Genomic DNA, 27,206 nt, shown 5'->3' on the forward strand with positions numbered 1-27,206 from the left:
CCAGACTGAGCCCAAAGTCCAGTGACATCAGCTGGGCCACTCCACAACCTCGACTAAGTGCTCACCCTTAAATCCGCTGAAGGCCAGGCATCCAGATACTGGGTTTACTCATCTCTTCCGGGAAATGCGCCCCTTGTTGGATGTTTCCCTGGTACCTTCTTCTGTGTCCCCACAGGGGCCCTGTGTCCTTCCCTCCAACCAGGGAGCTCATCCTGCCTGCTCCAGTTGGCAGTTCCTGCTTCTCGTCTCATAAATGGGGACTTGGGGCCATCCTCATTTCACTCGAGACTCTTAAAACTATTCCTGTCCTCAAGAAAATGACTTGCCTAATAATTATCCACGTTTAGACATTTATGTCCACTGTTAACTTTTCAAGAAACTGTTAAGAAATTAATGTGGTTTTAACGCCAAGCTTTGGTGCGTGTGTTACTGGCCAGACTGAAAAAACATCTGCATTTGTAGTGCCTTTCCTCTCCCGCTTTTTTCAAACCGTGGTTCAAATCCTACCTGAAATCAATTTAGTGAACAGCAGCAGCAGTTTTAAAACAAAAATAATAGGTACATGGCACGTTTCAAGGATAAGAGCTGTTCTGAGAACCGTTCTTTCTTACACTCATGTGTAGAGGTTGGTGTGCACACTGGGCCACCCTGTAAAATGGAACTGTGGGTGGAAGTAGAAAAAGCTAAGAGTCACTGACTTACAGAGTGCCTGTGTTTGGCACATGTGGGCCGTAGCCACTGGCATCAAACCAAATCTCACAGTCCCCTGAGCCCTGTGGCACTCCTGGCCTCGGCACTGCGCACTGACCTCCAGCTCCCTGCTCTCCCGGCTGCTCGCCCCGTCAGTCACTGGACCTCCAGCCAGCTCTGCTCTGTCTAGGTGTCCCATCTGGGCCTCTTCCTTTGCTTTCATTTACACGCTCTTTCCTTCCCACTCTCTTCTATTAGGCCCAGAAAATATTTCCGGGTTCTATCACCCCAAATCAGCCCCCCTGCCACCCTGTGCCAGGCCCCCATCCCCACCCTCACCCTCAGGCTCGCTCGTTCCTTCAGGAACAGCTGCATCTCCAGTCCGATGGCCCCAGTGCACCTCACACACTGAGGCTGACCTGGCAGGCACTTCATCCTCAGGAAACATGCCACGAGACACAATCATCAAGTCCTCCACACTCTTTCTCATCCCCCACGTCCATTCCACCAGCAAGGGCTGTAGATTTACCTCCAAATACGCATCTCTCTGCCGCCACCATTTCCTTCCCAGACTGTACGTGGCTCTTTACAGGAAACCGCCCTCAGCAGGAAGCTCCTTTTCCTGTCCCTTTAGCAAAGCTATATTGTAAGTAACCTTTAAACCGGGCACCCCCACGCTCTACTCATCTCTGGCCCAAGCATGCCTTTCAAATTTTTTTTTTTAAAATTTTTGGCCGTGTTGATCTTCGTTGCTGTGCGCGGGCTTTCTCTAGTTGCGGTGAGCGGGGGCCACTCTTTTGTTGCAGTGCACGTGCTTCTCACTGCGGTGGCTTCTTTTGCTGCGGAGCACGGGCTCTAGGCACGTGAGCTCAGTAGTTGTGGCTCGTGGGCTCTAGAGTGCAGGCTCAGTAGTTATGGTGCACGGGGTTAGTTGCTCCGCGGCATGTGGGATCTTCCCGGACCGGGGCTTGAACCCGTGTCCCCTGCACTGGCAGGCAATTTGGACTCAACCACTGCACTATCAGGAAAGGCCCTCAAATCTCTTTTTAATCACACAATACCTTGCCTAGCTTATCAGTTCTTTCCGTAAATCAAAGAAGCAGAAATGAAGAATAAGTAATTAACATGACCAGATCTCTTCCCCAGCTTCCCTTTCAGTAATCTCCTGAATAAACCGTGTGACCAAACTGTGTGAACAAGATAACATCCAGAGGAAGATCACAGTATGGTGACGACTCTGACCGCTCCCCACCTCCCCCCACACCCCCCTTCTCAATGATTGAGATTACTTCTCTGTTTCCCTTTGAAAACACTCATGGCCGCGCAGAATCTTTGGAGGTGGTTTCTTGGGGACGCTGAGTCCCCCATCTCCCCAGACTGCCGGCATTCTGATTAAAAGCAGCTTTCCTGTCTACCATTTGTGAGTACCGATTTTGTAAGCGGAGAGCAGCAGGTCCCCCTATTCCATAACAAGACAGCTGCTGTCACAGCCTCCCAACCAGGCTCTCTGCTCAGATCCGCAGGGCAGCCACGAACATCTTCCTAGGAACGTAACTGTGATCGTGTCGCCCCTGCTCCCGCCTGGTCCGGCCCCACACCCCGTCCCCAGGCCCAGGGCCTTCGTACAGGTCCCCCTCCACCTGCTAGTCTTCCCTTCCTGCTTAGTTAAGGTAAGGCCTGCGCCCGCTGCCAGAAGAACCCCGCTGGACATCACGCCCTCGGGGCGACCTCACATCCTTCTTTCGTTTACCAGCCTGTTCACAGGGCGCCCGCCTAAGCCACACACGACACACATACACACTAACGCAACAAACTCCGAGCGTCTCGGGGAACTGCGCTCGCCAAGAGGGAAGCTGACGGCCTGGCTGGCAGGGAGCGTGGGCGGAGAGCCGGACTCGCGAACTGAAGCCCGGGAGCGGCGGGCCAGGCGGAACTCAGGACGCCGAGAACATGCTTCCGGCCGGACCTCTTCTGCGAGAGCGCCGCCGAGGGGGCGGGACTTCCGGCGCGACGTGTTCTCGGCGGCGGCGGCGGCGACTACAAGGAAAGGTGGCCGCGGGCGATGCAGGGGGCGCGGCACGTCGTGTGCGCCGTGTCGGGCGGGGTGGACAGCGCCGTGGCCGCGCTGCTGCTGAGGCGGAGAGGTGAGGCGACCGAGGGCCCAGACCGCCCCTGAGCGGCCCCTTCTCGTAGAGTCCCGCCCGGTCGTGCGGCGCCCCGGCCCCTCACCCTGTACCTGGGGGTCGGAGAGCGCGCGACCGCAGCCCCGACTGCTGGGGAGCAGTCGGGCCACCCGTTACCGACGCAGTGAAGGGGGGGGTCTTCGACTTCGGGGGGCCGCGTTTCTCCCGGGCTCCGAGACCCTGCATCCGGGGCGATGGCGGCGGCGTCCGCACTTAGCCTGGGGAGCGCTGACCTCTGCGGACACAGCAGCCTCCGTGGAGGTCCTTGCTCTTACGACAAACGACATGGCCGTCAGGCAACGTGTGCGACAAGTACCGACGGGCGGTCTGTTTATTAAATCGTGTCTGTGGTCTTGGTTCGGTGGATGACAAACTTTTGCGCAAAAGCGCTTGTTTCTTCAGGCGACTAACGGGTGCCCCGGGTCGGGAGCTGAGGTGAACTGCCCGTCTGACTTCTCCGTCTGTGTGGCCCTCTCTCATTGTGAGGCCTCGTACCCCTAGTGACACTTGTGGACCCTCTGCTGTGAGCCGCCTTTCGTGCTTAGGTACTTGCAATGCAGAGTGAGTGCAAGTTTCCTGACCTGGGACGAGTGATGTAAGCGCTCCCTGTCTGTGAAGTGGAGGAAACGCCTACCTCACAGGGTTACTGGAAGTATTAGATAACATAATTCATACAGAGACTTAACCCCAGTGCCCAGTACGTATCAGGCACTCAGAAAACAGTAGTGGTTATTAGTTCATATTATTAGTAACTGTAGCTGTTATGAAAGGTGCAATAAAGAAAGTTAAATAGCAGTATAGGCAAACTGTAGGCACATGCAATTGCGAGAAAGGGGGAAGCAACGAATCACAGAGGCGGTAGTGTTTGAGCTGAGACTTGTCGAACCCAGGTTCATGTGCCCAACGCAGAGTGAGGCTAAACAAACCGAAAGTTCGAGTTTGGAGCAGAGGAAGGTTTATTAGTTGAGGAGGTGCCAACCTGGAAGATGGGAGACCTAGACTCCTCAAATCCATGGCTGCAAGACTTGAAGGAGGAGTAGGATTTCACTAAGCAAAGATCGGGGAGGAGGAAAGCGCTTCTGGCGGAGTCAGCAGCAGGAGCTGGCTCTGGCCAGAGGGAGGCGGAAGTGAGACCGTGAGGTGGCGTTTGGGGGCGGGGGCGGTTCCGAGGAGCTCCGGTTCTTCATGTCTCAGCGCGGAAAGAATTCAGCGAGAGGCAAAGTGATAGATAAGAAGGGATGTATTAGAATAGGACGTTTGTGAGGCTTTCAAGCAGGCGGGCGAGAGGGTGCTGGGCCCTGAAAACTTAGTGGGTTACAGTTTTAAAATCAGAGGAAAGGTGGGGAGGGGGAAAAGACCACCTTCTTCCTCATTCTTGAGTAGACGTCCGTCTTCCATCATCAGCTCCTCCACATTGGCTGGGGGAGTTTTCTTGTCCCTACATGGTCAAGCCAGGACTGTCATGGCACAATGAGAATTAGCAAAAAGGCGGTAACGTATGTTAAAAATGGTAAATCATCTCAGGTTTCAGTATAATGTCACCCTTTCCTTATATTTTTGTTTTTAGTACACACAGAGGAGCATGTCCTAGGAATCATTAACTTACTGAGCTCACCGGGCAGGATATGGGTCTCATGCCAGCATTGTTTTATTGTTTTGGGGCATGTCTCATGCTTCTGTTGCATGGTTTTGTTACTAAGCAAGCCTGCTTGGTTTTATGGTTAAGCAAACCTGCTTTCTTGAGTGATCATTAACTTACAGGGGTCTCCCGTACTTTCTTCTTTACTTACAATCCCCTAGTGGGACTAACTATTTAATTACCTACTTTGTCCCTTTACTCTGTCCCTATCAGAAGGAGAGGGGGGTGGAGAGGTAGGTTGAGCCCTGGTTATGCAGTATGTTCTATGAGGGGCTTTCGCCTGTGTTGGGTAGCAGTGCAGAGCCCTTGAAGGGTTCTGACGAGGCTGTGACATGTTTGGGGAGATGTGGCAGGTGGCCCTGGAGAGTCTAGATATGTTATTTTGCTACTTCCGGAAGGTAAGCTCTCCTTCCCAGAATCCAGACTGTACAGCTTCGTATTCCAGCTTCCTTGGGTTTTGCTCCTCCGTGGGGGAAGCTGATGGACGTAGCAAAGAAAAAGCCTGATCCTCTCCACTCGGCATCGGGGTTTTTCCCAGTCTTGTTGGACGTGTGTGTTCTGTCACGTGCCTCCTGGAAAGTTAAGGACTGGCAAGGTGCTCTGGTCCCATACTGGAGTGCCAGAGCCTGTGCCCATGTAAATGGGTCACATCTCCAGAAGAAAGATGAGCAGGCAGATCAGGCTATAGAAGAGGAGATTTTTTTTTTTTTTGCGGTACACGGACCTTTCACTGCTGCGGCCTCTCCCGTTGCGGAGCACAGGCTCTGGACGTGCAGGCCCAGCGGCCATGGCTCACGGGCCCAGCCGCTCCGCAGCATGTGGGATCCTCCCGGACCGGGACACGAACCCGCGTCCCCTGTATCAGCAGGCGGACTCTCAACCACTGCGCCACCAGGGAAGCCCAGAAGAGGGGATTTTTAAAGCTCTGGATGTGGAGTTGTGTGTTTGTTCTGGTTAAGCTCTTGTTCTCTGCTGGGCACTGCTGGGCGCTGGGGACACGTGGGTGTATGGGACACAGCTCCATGTTTTGCTGAGCTACAGGGAGCATGGACGGGAACTACTGGCACCTAGTGTGGTGTGCACTACAAGAGAAGCAGTCACGTGGTTTGCGAAGCAGAGGAGGGAGGGCCTGTTACCTGCTGGGGTGGGGGGGGTCTTGCTAATGTGACCTTTTAGTATTTGGCGAAGCTGTGTCACTGAATCTCTGTTCTTTGGAGTACTGTATTAAACCTTTTACGGTCGAATGCCCCGTCTTTCATTACACTGAGCCTACCCAGAAAACAGATTTCATATGTGGTGGACACCTATGTAGTCCTAAAGCTGGTCTTTCCAGTATTTGGTTGGGTACTTTGTGAGCGACAGAAAAAGGAGAAAACGGTCTCAAAATATACAGATAGTACAGCCTTTACAATAAAGTAGCCAAAATTTTAAATGTCTTTATGTCTGATGACTTAGAATCTAATTCTTAGATGGTAATTGGAAATAACTTTTGAAATGAGTTTACTTTTCTGATAACTGAATGGTGGTTTTTATTTGTTTCGAAAAATTGTGTTGAATTTCTGCTCTTCTTTCGTTCAGTCACACGTTGGCTACGCCTCTATGTGCTTGGCATTGTGCGTGGGAGCACGAAGGTGAAAAAATGCCGTCTTGTTCATACAAGATGAGCAATCTTGGGGACGCGGGCAATCAGTACAGCCCCACAGCGTCTTGTGAGGAAGGAGGCCTTTACAAAGTGCAGGGGGAGGGTCAGGGTGCGAGCATCAGCCGGAGAGTCAGAACAGTTTGCACTAAGATGTAGTCGGAGCACAGAAGGCCACGTGGCAAAGGGGGGGACTGCCAGGCACCCGTGCACAGAGGCACCGGAGAGCTCAGGAGTCACTGCTTTTTCCACCCAAGGTTGGTTTCATAAACTGTCTTTAATTTGCCCTTCGCCCCTCCCCCAGGTTACCAGGTGACAGGGGTGTTTATGAAGAACTGGGACTCGCTGGATGAGCATGGAGTTTGCACGGCTGACAGAGACTGCGAAGACGCTTACAGAGTTTGCCAAATCCTAGACATCCCCTTCCATCAAGTGTCCTACGTGAAGGAGTATTGGAATGATGTGTTCAGGTGGGTGCAGTTCCCGACGCAGAAGGCTTCCTAAGGGCAGGACTGCCGTAGTCAGCCGGGCCAATGGCGTGCAGCCAGCACTTTTTGTTTTGGCAGTGGTGCTGAAGACTGTTTGTGGGAGGCCTCAGCCGCCCTCAGGGAGTCTGTGTTAGAGGTCAGGCCTGCATCCCAGAGCACCCCTAGCCCTTATTCCTGTTACTGTGCCACCTGCCAGAAGTCTCTTTAACGTCTCTGCTAAATTAGTATGAGGGAGCTAAGGCTGAGGTCTCCCACGGAAGGCTGGCTGTGACTGGTCCCTGAGGACAGATCCACTGGGCAGTAGCTGTCAGGCTGAAGAGTCAGCTGGGGTGCTGGTTAAACAGATGCCTCGACCTGGGTCCGGGATGGGGCCCTGGAACCTGCACTTGAGCAGGTGCTTCAGGTGATTCTGATGGAGGGGGTCCTTTGGGTCTTATTTTGGGAAACGGTACAGTGGGGCCTGGGGCCTGGTGAGTGTAGGTTCAGATGGAAACTGCAGCTGTCTTTAAACAGATATTTGATGAAAATATTGAAAATGGCTCTATACTGAAGTTCTTCTGTTTTGTAGAAAATTATAGTTTTGGTAAGACAGGGAGAAACTCTAAATTAAGCAAGTAATTTAGCTGATTTATTTTTCCATAGAGTGTCTCACACTTAGAAGTGAAAAGTCTTTTTCTTTTATTCCAGTGATTTTTTAAATGAATATGAAAAAGGAAGAACTCCCAATCCTGACATAGTCTGCAACAAACATATCAAATTCAGTTGTTTTTTTAATTATGCTGTGGATAATCTTGGTAAGTAATTGGGGTTATCTGCATTTGTCTTTTTAAGAATTATAAGATTTCTGGGAGCTGAGGTCGGTTTCAACATGTATCTGTTTGATATTGGTGGTGGCTTTTCTGGATCTGAGGATGTAAAGCTTAAATTTGAAGAGATCAACCCAGTCTTGGACAAGTATTTTCCATTAGACTCCAGAGTGAGAATCATAGCTGAGCCAGGCAGATAACTACGTTGCATCAGCTTTCAAGCTCACAGTTAATATCATTGCAAAAAAACCTCCCATTAGAGGAGCAGACAGGCTCTGATGATAAAGATGAGTCGAGTGAACAGACCGTTATGTATTACGTGAATGATGGAGTCTGTGGAGCTTTCAGCGGCATCCTTTATGACCATGCACATATGAAGCCCCTTCTGCAGAAGAGCCCCAAACCAGATGGGAAGTATTATCCATCCAGCATCTGGAGACTGACCTATGATGACCTCGATCGCATTGTTGAGCACTGTAACTTGCCCGAGATGCATATGGGAGATTGGATGCTCTTTGAAAACGTGGGTGCTCACACTGTCGCTGCTGAATCCACTTCAGTGGATTCCAGAGGCTGACCATCTACTATGTGATGTCAGGGCCCACGTGGCAACTGATGCAGCAAATGCAGAACCACAGCTTCCTACCCAGATCAGAGGAGCAGGATGGTGGCACCGTGCCTGTGTCCTGTGCTTGGGAGAGTAGTAGAATGAAGGTCACCCAGCCTGTGCTGCAACTTGTGTTGACGTGTAGACACCATTCTCATAGCTGTTAACTGTGAGTTTAGCTTGAATTAAGGGTTTGGGGGGACCATTTAACTTAGTTTCTGCAAGGTTTGGGATTTCTGTGTGAGTAGGCGTGGCACAGATGCGGCAATGTGGAAGCCCGGGAGGTGGGGTCACACTTACCTGTGTTCCTATGGAAACTATTGCAATATTTGTTCTATGTGGCTTTTTATTCACTTCTCAAACATGCTACTAAAGAATGCCCCTCGCCTACTGAGCAAATGTTTGTAGCCTGTGCAATGGCAGGCAGAATGGACCAGAAGCTTAGTGTTGTGACCTGTTGAAAAAAATAATAAAGTATCTTGAAATTAAAAAAGGAGAATATCATAAGATTTTCAGAGAAAGCCAGAAGTCAAAGCCTTGTAAGCAGTTTCATCTTGCAGAAGGAAAGGAAGCAGTGAAAATGATAGTATTTTGTATTTCACTGGCTAAGAAAGAACTCTCTGGTGATGCACAAATGATAGGATCCCAGGGGGGAGAGGGTGCATCTTTGTCACGGGCCGCACAGCCACAAGGACTAGCACGGTGGATTTCAGGAGAACCAACCTCAGAAAACCCTGCGGAACGAAGTGTTGGATAACTGGCGAGAGTTGAAAGGTGAGGCCCCCAGACCCTGCCTGCAGGTTCGACTTTGCTCAAAGCAACTCTAGTTCCAGATGTGGTTATATTTAGCGGAAGTTTCAGGAGCCCTAATTCAGAACTTAAGAAACTCGGCATTTCGTTTCTTATTAGTCATCCTTTTTGCTGGTCCTACTGAGACCTTTTCTCTTGCTTTAAAAGCAGGCGTCTGCTTTGTCTCGGAAATGGGTCTGGGTCTGTAGCTGATTCTGGGTCCTGGGTCTTTTTCGTTTCTCTGGTTTGGAGCCATGTCTTAGTCGCCTGTTGGGAAAGCCCATTTCTGCTCAAGGTCCTGCCGCCACCGACAGCTTGCCTGCAGAGTTTGTCTGTTCCCAGCTTCCTGCCTTCTCATTCCCGTCGGCCTGGTGGGACATCCCCATTCCTGTTTGTTGAACCCCCTGCTGCTGACCTGCTTACTTAGGCTCCTTGTGGTATCTGTTGCTGTGCTTTTGTGAATTCAGGTTCTTTTCTTGTCCCCTGCTGTCAGGGCCACCATAATGAGCTTCTGGAGCGCTGGATGCTGGTCTTTCACATTGTTCTGGCCCGTTGCAGCCCACCCTGCCACATCTGGCCATGTGCCAAGACATGCTGTGTGCCAGTGGCCCAGTGGGGTCACAGGACCACTGGCCACTCTGTCCTGTCAGCACTTTGCAATGACTTAAAAGGGGACAGAGTCGGCTTGCCAACCTGATATGCAAGTGACCTGCCACTGAGACGACAATGATGAAAAGTCGGTTCATGGAGTTAGGTTATTTTTTACCAAAAACGCCTATGAGAACTACGAATTGAAGTCCTAACAAATTTGAATGCTGGGCTAACACCAATAACATGAAATTGAGTAGAGATAAATGCAAAGTTTGCTACCTAGGTTCAGTAATTAAATCTCCTGGTACAGGATTGGGAGTTGATCTAGGGCCTCGAGGGGCCTCGAGCTGACTGTGAGCCTGCAGTCTGGCATCAGAGCCAGTGCAGCCCAAGTTTGCCTTGTGGTCAGGACATCCGAGGAAGGGGGAGGGGTCCGCTGGGGTCCACACTGGGCAGCCTACGTCTAGTGGCTGCATTTAGTTCCAGTTTACTCGGGAAAAAGAGTGACAGGCTCATGAAGCGTGAGTTGGTTTTTATTTTGAGAGTGTGGGAAATACTCCATCTGAGGATACTTTGGGGCCATCATAGCAGCATGCAAGCATGTGACTCAGGATCACATTCTAGCTTGGGACCCCAGAGGCCAGAGCTGGGGTGCGCAGGAGAAAGATTTCACTCAGGGGAGGCACAAACAGCTCTTCACGGGGAATGATGCTTGCCTTTGTAGAGCTTGAAGCTCCTTGCCACCTTAGCTTTTCAGGGAGCCCCTAGGTGGCCATCTGTTAGGGATTCTTTGGAAGAATTTCTGCGGTAAACGTTTCTGAGTCTGAATTTACTGTGTGAACAGTACAACACAGAATAAAAATACTCGAAACCTAGACCTCTGAAATCTTAGGGCTTCTCACAAAGAATCCTACATTTTTGCAGTGTAACTGGTGGTTCTTTAAGGAAATAAAGTGTTTTTTTTTCTCTATTAGAAAATCAATCAAGATTTAATAATGTGTTCCTAAATGTGCTTTTTCAAGTAGTTAGTATGCAGCAGTTAATTCTTACTGTGTCTTTTGTTTTACACTGAGCTACTTTGGTTGGTTAAGTACTGAATCAGTTTTGCTGCACCTTCCTGGAAAAAGTCTCTTGCAATTCGAAACGTCTGAAATTTTCACTCAGTGCAAAGGTTATGGATTAATATGTGCCTTGGTAGGTTCTTTCACTTTTTTGCATTATGTGGAAAGAAGAAATTGACTATGCTGCATGGTCCTTCACTGTTATAAAAATAATATGTATTTATTAAAGAAAATTTAAAACTCAGAAGAGTAAAAAAGATAAGGGAAAGTGTCACCTATAATTTCACCTCCCAGAATCAAAGGAGGAGACTTTCTGATATTTGTCTTCATTTTTTTCTGTACATTAAAAAAAGTAGAGTCATAAACTTTCTTTCCCTACTGAACAACATCATAAGCGTTTTCCCATTAAAAATTCTGTGTAAGTGGCACTGTTATTATGGCAATGGCACTTTGATTTACTTCATGTTCTCCTGGTGTTGAACGTTTCAGTTGTTTTCAGTTTTTCCTTAGTATAAGAAACACTGAAATTAGCTTTTTGTACTTGTGTGCATATCTGAATTTTTCCTTAAGCTAGAATGAATGGATAGATATTAACTTTAGAAAGACTCTTAGAGATACAGTGAAATCTTGTAGCAAGATTATATCAATTTAGAGACCTAAAGGCTGCTTATTTAATGGAATTTCAGGTGTGCCTCTATTCCCTGGCATCTGGGTGTTTGGGAGTGGGGCAGGTAATCTGCACAGACTGCCTGGTGTGAGACCTGGCGTCTCTCTGCTGCTTGGTGCACCCTGGGCTCCAACTGGCCAAGGCCAGCAAGTGCAAGTCTAAAATTTGATCCTCGGGACTTCCGTGGTGGTCCGGTGGTTAAGACTTGTGCTTCCACTGCAGGGGGTGCGGGTTCAATCCCGGGTCAGGGAACTAAGATCCCACATTCTGTGTGGCACGACCAAAAATATTTTTTAAATAAAAATTTTAAAAATAAGGGTGGAGCTAATGGCCGGGAGGGCTTACGCCAAGGAGTACTTCCCAGAACTTCTGCTGCCAAAGTCCTTGTCCTTGTGGTGAGCCACAGCTGCCCCCTGCCTCTGAAAGAGACCTTCCAATACTAGCGGACTGAGCTCTGCCCACCAGAGCAACACCCAGCTCCACCCACCACCAGTCCCTCCCATCAGGAAGCTTGCACAAGCCTCTCAGATAGCCTCATGCACCAGAGGGCAGACAGCAGAAGCAAGAAGAACTACAGTCCTTCAGCCTGTGGAACAAAAACCACATTCACAGAAAGATAGACAAAATGAAAAGGCAGAGGGCTATGTACCAGATGAAGGAACAAGATAAAACCCCAGAAAAACAACTAAATGAAGTGGAGATAGGCAACCTTCCAGAAAAAGAATTCAGAACAATGATAGTGAAGGTGATCCAGGACCTCGGGAAAAAAATGGAGGCAAAGATCAAGAAGGTGCAAGATATGTTTAACAAAGACCTAGAAGAATTAAAGAACAAACAAACAGATGAATAATACAATAACTGAAATGAAAAATACACTAGAAGGAATCAATAGCAGAATAACTGAGGCAGAAGAATGGATAAGTGACCTGGAAGACAGAATGGTGGAATTCACTGCCATGGAACAGAGTAAAGAAAAAAAGAATGAAAAGAAATGAAGCCTAAGAGACCTCTGGGACAACATTAAACGCACCAACATTCACCTTATAGGGGTCCCAGAAGGAGAAGAGAGAGAGAAAGGACCTGAGAAAATATTTGAAGAGATTATAGTCGAAAACTTCCCTAACATGGGAAAGGAAATAGCCATCCAAGTCCAGGAAGCACAGAGAGTCCCAGGCAAGATAAACCCAAGGAGAAACACACCGAGATACACAGTAATCAAACTGACAAAAATTGAAGACAAAGAAAAATTATTAAAAGCAACAAGGGAAAAATGACAAATAACATACAAGGGAACTTCCATAAGGTCAACAGCTGAATTCTCAGCAGAAACTCTACGAGCCAGAAGGGAATGGCATGATATATTTAAAGTGGTGAAAGAGAAGAACCTATGACCAAGTACTCTACCCACCAAGGATCTCATTCAGATTCGACAGAGAAATCAAAAGCTTTACAGACAAGCAAAAGCTAAGAGAATTCAGCACCACCAAACCGGCTTTATAACAAAGCTAAAGGAACTTCTTTAAGTGGGAAACACCAGAGAAGAAAAGGACCTACAAAAACACAAACCCATAACAATTTGAAAAATGGTCATAGGAACATATATATCGATAATTACCTTAAATGTGAATGGATTAAATGCTCCAACCAAAAGACACAGGCTCACGCAATGGATACAGAAACAAGACCCATATATATGCTGTCTACAGGAGACCAACTTCAGACCTAGGGACACATATAGACTGAAAGTGAGGGGATGGAAAAAGATTCCTTGCAAATGGGAATCAAAAGAAAGCTGGAGTACCAATACTCATATCAGATATAATAGACTTTAAAATAAAGAATGTTGCAAGAGACAAGGAAGGACACTACATAATGATCAAGGGATAAATCCAAGAAGAAGATATAGCAATTACAAATATATATGCACCCAACCTAAGAGCACCTCAATACATAAGGCAGATGCTAACAGCTATAAAAGAGGAAACTGACAGGAACACAATAATAGTGGGGGACTTTTAACACCTCACTTACACCAATGGACAGATCATCCAGACAGGAAATTACTAAGGAAACACAAGCTTTAAATGACACAATAGACCAGATAGATTTAATTGATATTTATAGGACATTCCATCCGAAAACAGCAGATTACACTTTCTTCTCAAGTGCACATGAAACATTCTGCAGGATAGATCACATCTTGGGTCACAAATCAAGCCTGAGTAAATTAAAAATAATTGAAATCATATCAAGCATCTTTTCCAACCACAATGCTATGAGATTAGAAATAAATTACAGGGGAAGAAAAGTAAACACAAACACATGGAGGCTAAACAGTACGTTACTAAATAACCAAGAGATCACTGAGGAAATCAGAGGAAATCAAAAAATACCTAGAAACAAATGACATGGAAAACACAATGATCCAAAACCTATGGGATGCAGCAAAAGCAGTTCTAATAGGGAAGTTTATAGCAATACAGTCCTACCTCAAGAAACAAGGAAAAGCTCAAATAAACAATCTAACCTTACACCTAAAGCAACTAGAGAAAGAAGAACAGACAAAACCCCAAGTCAGTAGAAGGAAGTAAATCATAAAGATCAGCGCAGAAATAAATGAAATAGAAACAAAGAAAACAATAGCAAAGATCAATAAAACGAAAAGCTGGTTCTTTGAGAAGATAAACAAAATTGATAAACTTTTAGCCAGACTCATCAAGAAAAAGAGGGAGAGAACTCAAATCAATTAAATTAGAAATGAAAAAGGAGAAGTTACAACAGACACCACAGAAATACAAAGCATCCTAAGAGACTACTACAAGCAACTCTATGCCAATAAAATGGACAACCTAGAAGAAATGGACAAATTCTTAGAAAGGTATAACCTTCCAAGACTGAACCAGGAAGAAACAGAAAATATGAACAGACCAATCACAAGCAATGAAATTGAAACTGTGATTAAAAATCTTTCAACAAACAAAAGTCCAGGACCAGATGGCTTCACAGGTGAATTCTATCAAACATTTAGAGACGAACTAACACCCATCCTTCTCAAGCTCTTCCAAAAAATGACAGAGGAAGGAACACTCCCAAACTCATTCTACAAGGCCACCATCAGCCTGATACCAAAACAAGACAAAGATACTACAAAAAAAGAAAATTACAGACCAATATCACTGGTGAATATAGATGCAAAAATCCTCCACAAAATACCAGCAGACAGAATCCAACAACACATTAAAAGGATCATATACCATGATCAAGTGAGATTTATCCCAGGGATGCAAGGATTCTTCAGTATACACAAATCGGTGTGATACATCATATTAACAAATTGAAGAATAAAGACCATATGATCATCTCAATAGATGCAGAAAAAGCTTTTGACGAAATTCAACACCCATTTATGATAAAAACTCTCCAGAAAGTGGGCATAGAGCGAACTTACCTCAACATAATAAAGGCCATATATGACAAACCCACCGCAAACATCATTCTCAATGGTGAAAAACTGAAAGCATTTCCTCTAAGATCAGGAACAAGACAAGGATGTCCACTCTCGCCACTATTATTCAACATAGTTTTGGAACTCCTAGCAATGGCAATCAGAGAAGAAAAAGAAAAGGAATTCAAATTAGAAAAGAAGAAATAAAACTATCACTGTTTGCAGATGACATGATACTATACATAGATAATCCTAAAGATGTCACCAGAAAACTACTAGAGCTAATCAATGAATTTGGCAGGGTTGCAGGAAACAAAATTAATACACAGAAATCTCTTGCATTCCTATACACTAATGATGAAAAATCTGAAAGAGAAATTAAGAAAACAGTCCCATTCACCGTTGCAACAAAAAGAATAAAATACCTAGGAATAAACCTACCTAAGGAGGTGAAAGACCTGTACTCAGAAAACTATAAAACACTGATGAGGGCTTCCCTGGTGGTGCAGTGGTTGAGAGTCTGCCTGCTGATGCAGGGGACACAGGTTCGTGCCCCGGTCCAGGAAGATCCCACATGCCACAGAGCGGCTGGGCCCGTGAGCCATGGCCACTGAGCCTGCGCGTCCGGAGCCTGTGCTCCGCAACGGGAGAGGCCACAGCAGTGAGAGGCCTGCGTACAGCAAAAAAAAAAAAAAACACTGATGAAAGAAGTCAAAGATGACACAAACAGATGGAGAGATATACCATGCTCTTGGATTGGAAGAATCAATATTGTGAAAATGACTGTACTACCCAAAGCAATCTACAGATTCAGTGCAATGCCTATCAGATTACCAATGGCATTTTTTTTACAGAACTAGAACAAAAAAATCTTAAAATTTGCGTGGAGACACAAAAGACCTCAAATAGCCAAAGCAATCTGGAGGGGAAAAAAAGGAGCTGGAGGAATCAGGCTCCCTGACTTCAGACTATACTACAAAGCTACAGTAATCAAGGCAATATGGTACTGGCACAAAAACAGAAACACAGATCAATGGAACAGGATAGAAATCCCAGAGATAAAGCCACACACCTATGGTCAACTAATCTATGACAAAGAAGGCAAGGATATACAATGGAGAAAAGACAGTCTCTTCATAAGTGTGCTGGGAAAACTGGACAGCTACATGTAAAAGAATGAAATTAGAACACTCCCTAACACCATACACAAAAATAAAATGGATTAAAGATCTAAATGTAAGACTGGACAGTATAAAACTCTTAGAGGAAAACATAGGAAGAACACAATATGACATAAATTACAGCAAGATCTTTTTTGATCCACCTCCTAGAGTAACGGAAATAAAATCAAAAGTAAACAAGTGGGACGTAATGAAACTTAAAAGCTTTTGCACTGCAAAGGAAACTATAAACAAGACAAAAAGAGATCCCTCAGAATGGGAGAAAATATTTGCAAAGGAATCGACGGACAAAGGATTAATCTCCAAAATATATAAACAGTTCATGCAGCTCAATATTAAAAATACAAACAACCCAGACAGAAAATGGGCAGAAGACCTAAATTTGTCCAAAGAAGACATACAGATGGCCAAGAAGCACATGAAAAGCTGCTCAACATCACTAATTAGAGAAATGCAAATCAAAACTACAGTGAGGTTATCATCTCACACCAGTTAGAATGGGCTTCATCAGAAAATCTAGAAACAACAAATACTAGAGAGGGTATGCAGATAAGGGAACCCTCTTGCATCTCGGTGGGAATGTAAATTGATACAGCCACTATGGAGAACAGTATGGAGGTTCCTTAAAAAACTAAAAATATAATTACCATATGATCCAGCAATCCCACTACTGGGCATATAACCAGAGAAAACCATAATTCAAAAAGACACATGCACCCCAGTGTTCATTGCAGCACTATTTACAATAGCCAGGTCATGGAAGCAACCTAAATACCCATCAACAGACGAATGAATAAAGAAGATATGGTACATATATACAATGGAATATTACTCAGCTATAAAAAGGAATGAAATTGGGTCATTTGTAGAGACATGGATGGACCTAGAGGCTGTCATACAGAGTGAAGTAAGTCAGAAAGAGAAAAACAAATATCGTATGTTAACACGTATATGTGGAATCTAGAAAAATGGTACAGATGAACTGGTTTGCAAGACAGAAATACAGACACAGATGTAGAGAACAAATGTATGGACACCAAGGGGAGAAAGGGGCAGAGGGTAGTGGTGGTGGGATGAATTGGGAGATTGGGCTTGACATATATACACTAATATGTATAAAACAGATAACTAATAAGAACCTGCTATATAAAAAAAAATTTAAAAATAAATTAAAAAATCTCCGGAGATTTCCCTGGTGGTGCAGTGGTTAAGAATCCGCCTGCCAGTGCAGGGGATACAGGTTCGATCCCTGGTCCGGGAAGATCCATATGCCGCGGAGCAACTAAGCCTGTTGAGCCTGCACTCTAGAGCCTGTGAGCCACAACTGCTGAGCCTGCGTGCCACAGCTACTGAAGCCCGCATGCCTAGAGCCCGTGCTCCGCAACAAGAGAAGCCACGACAATGAGAAGCCCATACTCCTCAGCGAAGAGTAGCCCCTGATCGCCACTACTAGAGAAAGCCCGTGCACAGCAACGAAGACCCAACGCAGCCAAAAAATTTATAAAACAGAATGTCAGTTGTATTAAAGTATTTGACAGGATAGATATCTGTACTATAAAATTAAAATTAAAAAAAAATTTAAATAAAAATAAAATCTGATCTTCGTATTTTTAAAAACCTCTCAGGAGCAGATGCAGTTGCTACGGGTCACTATGCAAGAACGTCCCTGGAAGATGAAGAGGTCTTTCAGCAGAAGCACGTTAAGAGGCCAGAAGGGCTTTTTAGAAATCGATTTGAAATTAGAAATGGTGAGTAAAAGTGCCTGGGCCAGAGCTTAATTATTTGTGAATGAAGTAAACTATTTTGAAGAATGACAGTGAGTTGTTTGAGCACACCTGCACGACTTCTCTCCGTGTGTTCCAAACTAGCTCCTTGGTTTTGGTTTCCTCTTCAAAAAAGGACAGTTACCGAGAGGGTCGTTTTCCCCAAGGGCCTGTGATTGGTACCAGGAAGAGGCTCAGGTGGGGCGCCCGGGCCAGGGCTGCTGGGAAACTGAAGCCGTAATTCGTAACCCAGTTCTGGGAGGAGACGCACAACAATAATAATTGGAGTGTAACAGGCCCTGATTCTTGCCCTCGAGTTTGTGAGGACTTGAGATTGAGGTGTTCTTTAGTGTGACATGAGTGCTGGGACCTGACATGGCACAGGCCTGGCAGCCAGGCTTGTAACTATGCTTACGAAGATTACATATATAAATTAGCTCATCAGTGTCAAAGGGAGCGAAGTTCCACCTGCCTAGAAAATGCCAGGCAGTCACCTGGGAAGCTGCTGGCTTGTCCTGGTACATCTGCATGTAGAACAGAGGAGTTTGCGTCATTATTAAGTGAAAGGCAAGATGGGGCTCGGAGCCCTGTTTCTGTGGGCAGTTTCCACTGCTGCAGCCCCGTGGGGGAGTTGGCATTTCCCCGCGTCTGGCCTGCCCTGGCCGCCTCACGCCCACCGCCTCCCTCCCCGCGCTCCTCTTGGCAGTGCCAGCATGCGGGTTCTCTGGTTCTGTTTCTCAGATGAGGAAACTGAAGCTTGGCTGCACTCGCCAACCAGGGTGCCTCGGGTTGGGGGGCTGGATCCCAGCTGCGTCTGTTCAGCTCCGCCGTCCCTGGTCGTTGTGCCGTCCTCCGTGTCATCCGGCCTGATCCACCCTGTTTTCCTTCTCTCTCCCTCCTTCCCCCCTCTCACAGCAGCCGAGGCCAGAGATAACCTTACTGGCAGGGCCCAGACAAGGACACCGCCTACGTGATGTTGGGAAGGCCTCTCGCTGCTGCCTGCAGGGCGCTGGGCCGTTTGTATTCCCTGTGGGGGCGTGTGTGTATGTGTGTGTGTGTCTGTGTGTGTGGTTGGGGGCTGATGTGTGGGGAGAGGTGACCGCTTCCCTCCCCGGTGCTGCCTTCGCACTCCTGGGCAACCCTCACCAGGAAGCCCTCCACATCAGGAGGACACGGCTTTGACTGCCCAGCCCTGCCGCCTGGGGACTCCATGGTGGAATTTGCCCAGTGAACGTCGGTCTGAGGGGCCTGAGTAGATGAAGGATTTGTTTCCACGTCACATAGCCACCCCCGCTTACCTCCTAGAACACGTGGCGCCTCACAGAGCTGTCTGGGCCTTTTTGACAGGCCGGAGGCGCTCAGACCTCTGACTGCATTGGCGTGTGCTTTGTTCTGTGTAGCTGTTTGAATAATACCACAGTGTCTTTGTTCTCTGTGTGCGTTTTAGGCACCTAGAGATTTTTATTTTGCTCTGACTCAGTTGCCCTGGAGACCTGGTCTGGGGCCTCCTGGCCTGGGTCCCTGGGGAGAGCGCATAGGGGCAGCAGAGTCCAGCCTGCGCTCCTGACCCCGGGCCCTGGGCCAGGGTAGATGTCCTCCCCCGTCCCCGTGGCAGGTAGCACCACGGCCGACCCGGAGGAGCGAAGGTGTGAATGAGGCTCCAGGCACAGGCAGACCCTTGCCTAGCAGGCATCCCTGTCCATGGTTTAGGGTTCCTGCTTGCTTTCTTAAAAATCATAGATTTTGAGTTTGTTTTAAAATAACCCAGAACTTTGAGAAATTGCAAATTGCTCCCAGTATTCTGAGGCTTTTATATGCACTTAGACTGTTTAAGTTTAGTTTTGAAACAAAAAAGAACCTTTGGCAAATGAGTCTGCCTACCTGACGGCTGGTTGATGGAACTCGGTTTTTCACTTTTCACTTGATGCTGTTGTTCTGTACGTAAAAAGTGGTGGAATAGAAACCGGGTGACTGAGCTCAGTTTCCAGCTCTGCGCTTCTCTCCCTGCACCATTGTGGGCAGTCACTTTCATTATCTGAGCCTCAGTTTCCTCATCTGAAAATGGGGATAATTCTGTCATAGGGCTAAAGTGAGAATCAAATTTGAGGTCACGGGTGGAAAACATTAGCGACACAGAGAGCATGTTACACATGTGACTGGGCCGAGCTGCACGCCGCACTTGGGCTGTTTGTACCCTTGGCACGGGTGTGAGCTGTGGGTGTGACTTGCCGAGGCTTTGCTTAGCCCTGGTTGTGAGTCACGTGGAAAGAATCTGGAACACTGGTGTCACGTTCGGTTTCCTCCGTTGGTCATTGAGCTGCAGAGTGGGGGACCCAGCGTCTGCAGTCATGGAAGGTCTGTAACACACTAGGCAGGACCGAGGGACCCGGAGATGGAGGCGGGCCTTGTTTCCTGAACCGCATCCCGTGGCCAGGGTCAGTCACAGCTCTGCACTGTCGCTGTCCAGCCGGGAACGGGTGTTTACAATGAATAGAACATTAGAGAAACTGCAGAGGAGCAGCTGACGGACGTCAGCTCGAACCATAAGAAAAGCCCACTGTGACCAAGTGGGGAGTACGTTTAGAAGCCGGGTGCTGCGGGGGGACGTGGTTGGCGTCCACTGTGGGACCTGGGAGGTGAGCAGGGTCCCTGAGAGCAGCCACGGTGCAAACGCATCCTGTGGTTATTAGGAAACAGCACAGCTGACACCATTTCAGCAGGATTTTCTGTACGTTGTCTCGTCCAGTTTTCCCAGATGTGGCTGAGTTTTTTTCTTAATACTTCATAACATTTTTGTCATGTGATGTTTAATCTTTGCAGATATAGTCTGACATATGAACTGGAATAAATGTCCTTATCACATAAACTCTACCCTCTGCATATTTTTTTCAATAGTAGATCAGTTAGGGATGAGGATTTTTCTTACCTTAACCACGGCAGTTCTCTTTTCTGGAAGTCTTCTACTGAGTATTGATCTTTGTTTCTGCCAGACCAGGGGTAATCTATCAAAGTAAACAGAAGGACATTATTAAAAGCAAAGTATGATGATTTTTATTCCTGCAACATCTTTTGTTCTTTACTCTTGGCAGTGGTAAAACTTCTGCAAGCAGCTGACAGCTTTAAAGACCAGACCTTCTTTCTCAGCCAGGTTTCCCAGGATGCCCTGAGGAGAACCCTCTTCCCCCTGGGGGGATTAACAAAAGATTTTGTAAAGAAAATAGCTGCTGAGAATAGACTTCATCATGTGCTTCAGAAAAAAGAGGTAGGATTGAGGGGTGTGCGTGCTCCCAGCCTGGGGTCCTGCACCACCTCCCCTGCCTGGGATCTGGTGTCGAGCGAGGAGCCCGTCGTGCACACAGTGGGAGGGGCTGGGTCCTTCAGAAAGCAGCAGAGGAGGGACCTCTCCCTCCCGGCCGTGCCTTGGCCCCCCGGAGTGGCAGCTGTCCTGGCCGCTAGGTGGCTGGCTGGGGTGCTCTTGGCTCAGCTGCCAGGTGAGAGCAGGACGGTGAGGACCGGGCTCTGAGACCCCATCAGCACACACGTCTCTGTTTCCATCCACGCGTCAGCACGGCCTCGTCAGGTGTCTTCTTTGCGCCAGGCTCTGCACCACTGGCCTCTGAGGACGCGGTGAGGAGCGCAGTTCCACCCCTGCCTTCAGGGAGCTTACGTCAAGGGGGCAGACAGACAAACCTACCGTTGTAAACTCGGAAGGTGTCCCTGAGAGAAGGTGTAGGGTCCGGTGAGAGAAAATTCGGGGGCAGGGACAGACACCAGGAAAGGCCTCCAAGGAAAGTCTGTCTGTCCTCAGGCCTAAGGGTGAATAGGATTTAGTGTCACGTAGACGGTCGGGGAAGAGCCTGTGCAAAGGCCCCGAGCCTGGCGCAGTGGTGGAGTTGAGGTGAAGCCAGTGTGGTGGGCGCTTGGTGCTAGAGGGTGGGGTGCAACGTGGGAGGGGTCCCAGCGGGCTCGGCAGACCCTGGGGCGGTCGGTCTAACCAGGCGGCTTCGGGTTGAGGCGGCCTTAGCTGCAGCCACTGCTTCACGTCTGTCCTGGGGACGGGCACAGCTGTGCTCTTGCCAGCAAGTTGCTGTCCCCAGGGAAGCCAGCCCGGTGCCCATCCCTCCACCTGTAGCATCTCGACTCATGTCTCTACCTGTTCGGTTTCTGGGTGTGACCGGTAAGAGCTGAGCGAGCCGCCCTCATAGGACCCGTGTTCTAGGGACACAGGCCAGCGCGTGAGCGAGGAAGCCGAACCATGGGCGCGGGACGGCGAGCCTGTTCCCGCTAGGCCTTCCCGCGTGCTAGAAACGTCACCTGGAGAAAAGACTCTCCTTCCTCGGACCCTCTGCGATGCTTCACCTCGTGGCCTGGCTTGTACTTCCTGCTTCTGCTCTGGTCCCTGTCTCTCCCCTGAGACTCACCGACTGGCCTGAGGGCTTAAGCAGCTTTAGTGTTTTCCTGGGCGGCTGGTCTGAGGGTCTGCAGCGTGGGGCCGGGCCCTGCTGGGTGTGGAGGTGACACTGCCTACTTAGCTGCCGAGGTCCGTGTCTGGGGCCTGAAGTAAGCCCCTGAGATCTGTTTGTGGCTGGGACTGGTGTGTGTGGTGCTGGAGAAGGGAAGCCAGGCCCCTGGCCCGGGGGAGGGGCGGCTTGGGGCAGGTGAGGCCCCGAGAGGCCCCGTGTGTCCCTCCCGCCCCTGCCCAGGCTCTCCAGGTGGAGTGCAGGACCCCACCCGGCCGTTCGTCTCACGGTCGGCCTTCCTTTCGTTTCAGAGCATGGGCATCTGTTTCGTTGGTAAAAGAAATTTTGAAAATTTCATCCTTCAGGTGAGTGGCTTTTGATGCAAAAGGTTGGAGGTGCGTTTCTGCTCTGGAACTGGATCCGTTAGCAATGAAACGTTTGTTTTCCAGTATTTACAGCCTCGACCTGGTAAATTTATTTCAATAGAAGACAATAAGGTTCTGGGAACGCATAAAGGTGAGATGCAACCCTGGGCTGCTTTTCTTCCTGAGCTCCTTGAGGCGTGGGGCAAGTTTGAGCTCTGGGGAGTTAGAGATGATTCCAGTCCCGCAGGCATGGCGGTGGGTGGCGCCAGGGAAGGTGGGAGTGGCTCTGACCCAGTGTTTGCGATTTGAGACTTGCGCTCCTTTTAAGCATCGCAGCCGATAACAGAGGATGCCGTCTGGTTCAGAAGCCTCACTCTCTGAGCTATGTATTAAGTCTCCATGAATAGACTTATTTTTTCATTACATACAGAGAATACCAGACTACAGAAAAACTCCACTGGAGGGAAGGAGCTAGGTTGACTTCAGAGCATGAGTTTCATGACTTAGGACGCCGTGAAGAGTTGGGACCAGAAGGTGGCCCTCCTGGCCGGAGTGCTGCACCCCAGGTGCTGCTCCCTCATTCGCAGACGCCGCTGGGGGTCGGGGCACCCTGAGCCTGCCCTGAGCCGGCGTGGGGAGGACGGGTCAGGCGCGAGAGTTCACAGCCCAGGTGGGAGGACAGAGGCGGGCTTGGTCAACGGTGGGGCTGTGCCCTTGGGGGCCTGGTGACAGACGAGACTTGGTCCAGCGTGGGTCTGACCTGCCGGAAGGACGAGGGCTGGGGCTCAGACATGGACACTCCCAAGGGGCTTGTTCCTTGGAGACCCTCACCTCGGTTTGGTCTGGACAGCTTCCCCTTCCTGGTGCTGTTGGAGGGAGCGGGCCTTAGACGTCACGGGCTCCCAGAGAGCTGAGCGTTTCTGAGGGAGGACGTGCCGGCCCTGCTGGGGACAACTTGCAGGGCGCTCGCAGCCTGTCCCGGCAGGAGGCTGCCAGGGCACACAGGGGAGCCCAGATCCGTTGCCTGGCTTGCAGAAGTGGAGCGCTGAGCTTGGCGCCGGTTCCCCCGTGGGGCTGGAGGCTGGGGGCTGGAGGAGGCGTGGCCTAGCCGGCTGGCCTTGTGGTATTTGTGGTGGGGGTGAGGGTGCACAGAGAAACTGGGGCAGCCTGGTGTCCTGGCCCCGAGGCGGTTAGTACACGGCGGCTCGACCCCTCGGCAAGAGGAGCTCGTGGCTTCAGGCGGGGCACTTGGCCCATGTTCTAAAGGAGCGGTCCCTGCTCCTGGTGGGTCAGGGGGCCGCGCAGCTGGAACGGCTCCTCGCGGGGTGGGAGGTACAGCCTAAGCCAGGCCGCCCGGGTGGTCCGCAGAGGGAGCCTCCTGCCTGCTGCCTCCCAGCCTCCTCCCCGTCGCGAGGGTGGGACGTTTGAGACGGGGCCCCTCCCACCTCGCTGAGAAACTGTTTCCACAGGTTGGTTCCTGTATACTTTGGGCCAGAGAGCCAACATAGGTGGCTTGCGGGAGCCCTGGTACGTGGTGGAGAAGGATGGCGTCAGGGGCGACGTGCTCGTGGTGAGTCGGGCGGGTGAGGTGACGGAGGCCTGGTTGTGGCAGAGCCCACGGTGCTGAGCCAGGCAGGGTGGGGCGTCTGCAGGGCAGCTGCGGTCGGGCGCATCCTTGCCTTTCCTCTGCCTCCTCCCGGGATTGGCCCTAGGTACCAGAAGGGTTTTGTTTAAGGTACTAGGCTTTTACTGTATGCTGGTCGCATTATTAATCACATCAATCCTTGTAGATAGATGTATTCCTCCGATTTTACAAGACTCAAAGATTAAGTAACGTGGGAAGGTCCCTTGGAGCGGGGGTGGCTCAGTGCCTGGGACAGGGCCTGCACACAGAGGCCTCCAGCGATTCACTGTTGAACAGATAGGGTGCAGAGCTGGGACCGACCTAGGCCTTCTGCCGCAGCGGGGCTCTGGGCCACTGGACCCGGGACTGTGTCCCCAAGCTCTAGAGCCGGACTTCACAAAGGGGGCATGTTTGCCCTGCTCCCCTCCCTGGGACATTTGGCAGGGCCTGGGGACATTTCAGCATCACGGCATGGGGGAGGGAGGAGGGGAGCAGGTGCTGCTGGCATCCAGGGGGTGAAGCCAGGGAGCCCCGTCCCCTCCACAGTGATCCGGCCCCACATCTCAGCAGTGCCGAGGCTGAGCGTCCCGGCTCTGAGCACGCTCTGTCCCAGAGCTGGGGGACCCTCCGTTAGATGCGGGCAGAGGGGCCAGCAGGCCTCTGGGACACCACCGCCCAGAAGAGCCCTGGGCGCAAGGGCCTGGACGGTGATTCTGGTCCAGCATGAGTTAAAGGGACTTTAGTGTAAAGTTTAGCTGTCTCTTTTGCTTTGAGAAAGGACATCCACCGACACTTGTGCCCTGTGTGGGTCTCCTTATCTACTTAGAGCCCAAGGGCCCTGGGCTTGATGCCCTTGGTCCTCCCTCAGGGGAGGCCTACTAAGTCCTAGGAGGCCAGGTGCATGGAGGCCTAGGAGGCCTGTCCCCAGCCACGTGGGGCTTGGTGGGATCCCTGTGGCGATGTGGCTGTCTCGTGTGCGTCTGGCCCTGGGACGCCGGGTTGTGGTGGGGGCAGGGTGAACTTCCAGGAGGAGAGGTCATGGGGTTGGATCGCATGCTCCTCTGCTATTTGCTGAGTGTGGCCATGACGAGTGACTTTCCCTCTCGTGCCTCAGTTTCCTCATCTTCAAAGTGGGGTAGACAGGCTCGAGGGATAAGCGCATGAATTTCCACGTGTCAGCGTGGATTTCAGTGAGTGTTTACTGTTATCATTAGTAATGAAGTGCAGAGGGGGCTTTGGGGCAGGACCCTCCACTGAGGGCTCCAGGGCGTCACGTCCTCGCGCTCCGCTCCGCAGGCCCCCCGGACAGACCACCCGGCCCTGTACAGGGACCTGCTGCGGACCGGCCGCGTGCACTGGTTGGCTGAGGAGCCGCCCGCAGCCCTGGTCCGCGACAAGATGATGGAGTGCCACTTCCGGTTCCGCCACCAGATGGCGCTAGGTGACTGAGCGGGGATCCCCGGGTGAGGCCAGCGTTAGGACCGGCGATTCGACCTGGGCCCGGGCCCCCACTGTTCAGATTGTACAACGTGTAGGCCTCCTTGCCCTCTGCCTCCGCAGAGACAGCCTGGGGGGCGCTGAGGCCAGCTTAGCCTCCTTTGTCCGTGACACAGGGTCGGTCGGTCTCTGGAAGAGGGCAGGTTGCCGGGGCGGGTGGGACTGAGGGTCCCGCTGGCAGGCCTCCGGCAGGTAGTGTGTGTGCCGCCCCGGGGCCCGGGCGGGCGGCGCGGAGCCCCTCTGGCCGTCGCCCCGAGCTTCCTTTGTCCTCGCTGCCTGCTCCTTCCTCCCCGGGGGCCCAAGGCCTGGGTCTGAGCACATGTGGCAAGGCCAGCACCCCCTCCAAGGGTCCTCCTCTTCCCCCAGTGCCCTGCGTGCTGACCCTCAATCAAGACGGCACTGTGTGGGTGACGGCCGTGAAGGCTGTGCGGGCTCTCGCCCTGGGACAGGTGAGTGGGGGTCTCAGCCCCAAGTCTGCGCCTGCCTTTGCCCCGGAACCCGGCCCTCCTCAGCAGCTGCTCGGCCGCTTGGAGGAGCAGGCTTCGTGCTCTGGAAGGATGGCATTTCCTCCGGACCGGAGCAGCTGGTCTCCAGGGGGAGCTGAGGGGCAGAGGGGCTGCGGTGCTTGGCTCACACAGTCCGCGAGGGTGGGTGCACAGGCAGCCCTGCAACCGTGAGGCATGGCTCTTGCGCGGCTAGTGGGAGTGCCGGCTGCCCTGCCCTGGCCCGCCGCTGGTCTGGGCCCCGGGGACAAGGACAGAAGATGGGGAGGCAGAGCATTGCCCCTCCCCAGCCCCAGGTCCGGGCTCCTGGCTGCACTGTGGGCACCCGGATGCTGGGTCGCACTGCAGGTGACACGGCCTCTCTCCTCTGCAGTTCGCTGTGTTCTACAAAGGGGGCGAGTGCCTGGGCAGTGGGAAGATCCTGCGCCTGGGGCCATCCGCCTACACACTCCAGAAGGGCAGGAGCAGACCCGATGTGACCGTGGATGGCTCCAGCATCGGCCGGGGTGACAGCCCGGGCCAGGGACCCACGCTCTGACAGAGGCCGAGCGGCTGCTGTGGGGCTCATGGGAGGAGACGTGGACGAGCGGAGCCGGGGGCAGGGCCGCTTCAGAGCCAGGGAGAGCCCATCCTCTCTGCTTGCTGGCCGGCGGGTCTGTCCCAAGTGCCCCATGGGTGGAGTTCCTCTTGTGCACCCCCTAGAGGGCTTCCCGTCCGGGGGCATGCCGAGGGGACCTGTGGGGAGGGATGGATGGGCTGCAGGGGCAGTACCCAATAAAAACTCTGTCTGGGGTTTGGATTCTGATGGCTTCCAGTGGGGTGGGGCCTGGGTGGGCCGTCTCGGGGGCTCCACGGCACTAGCCACGTGTGGGGAGGCGGGGGTGTGTGCTGCACGGGAGAGCAATGGGATCCCCCCTTCCTCCGCCTCCATTCACGGCTGTGCCCACCCTCACCTGTGGCAGAGGATGTGTGACGGCCCTTGAGCTGACTCCCAGCCTGCAAGGGTATCTGAGGGGGACAGTGTGACCTTGAGGCCACTCTGAGGGGCGGCGGCCCTGCCCCCAGTCCAGGCAGCTGCACGGGAGCCTCCCCTCCCCCTGCAGAGTGCCCGGCACCCTGGCCAGGCACCCTGGCCAGTCACGTCGAGAGCTGAAGGGTAGCTTATAAACAAGGGAAGTTTATTTCTCATGGTTGTGGAGCCTGGAAGT

General features: G+C 50.8%; 1 protein-coding gene and 1 pseudogene across 4 annotated transcripts; both read left to right on the forward strand.

The window, feature by feature from the left end:
- Positions 1 to 2,699: 2,699 nt before the first annotated feature.
- On the forward strand, positions 2,700 to 26,785 carry TRMU (tRNA mitochondrial 2-thiouridylase). 4 transcript variants are annotated; one of them, XM_060025827.1, is made up of 11 exons: positions 2,700 to 2,834; positions 6,456 to 6,621; positions 7,327 to 7,433; positions 17,412 to 17,534; positions 20,639 to 20,811; positions 22,321 to 22,374; positions 22,459 to 22,525; positions 23,844 to 23,944; positions 25,295 to 25,439; positions 25,862 to 25,944; positions 26,372 to 26,785. In XM_060025827.1, exons 1-11 carry the CDS (start codon positions 2,753 to 2,755, stop codon positions 26,534 to 26,536), a joined length of 1,266 nt encoding a protein of 421 aa, XP_059881810.1. In that variant the 5' UTR covers positions 2,700 to 2,752; the 3' UTR covers positions 26,537 to 26,785. The 4 variants fall into 4 exon arrangements, with proteins under 4 accessions (XP_059881810.1, XP_069397319.1, XP_059881811.1 ...); XM_069541218.1 differs by lacking the exon at positions 25,862 to 25,944; XM_060025828.1 differs by lacking the exon at positions 17,412 to 17,534.
- LOC132434219 (ornithine decarboxylase pseudogene) lies at positions 7,457 to 8,450 on the forward strand (annotated as a pseudogene).
- Positions 26,786 to 27,206: the final 421 nt, after the last annotated feature.

The sequence above is a fragment of the Delphinus delphis genome, chromosome 11, assembly GCF_949987515.2.
Source record: "Delphinus delphis chromosome 11, mDelDel1.2, whole genome shotgun sequence".
Lineage (NCBI taxonomy): Eukaryota > Metazoa > Chordata > Mammalia > Artiodactyla > Delphinidae > Delphinus > Delphinus delphis.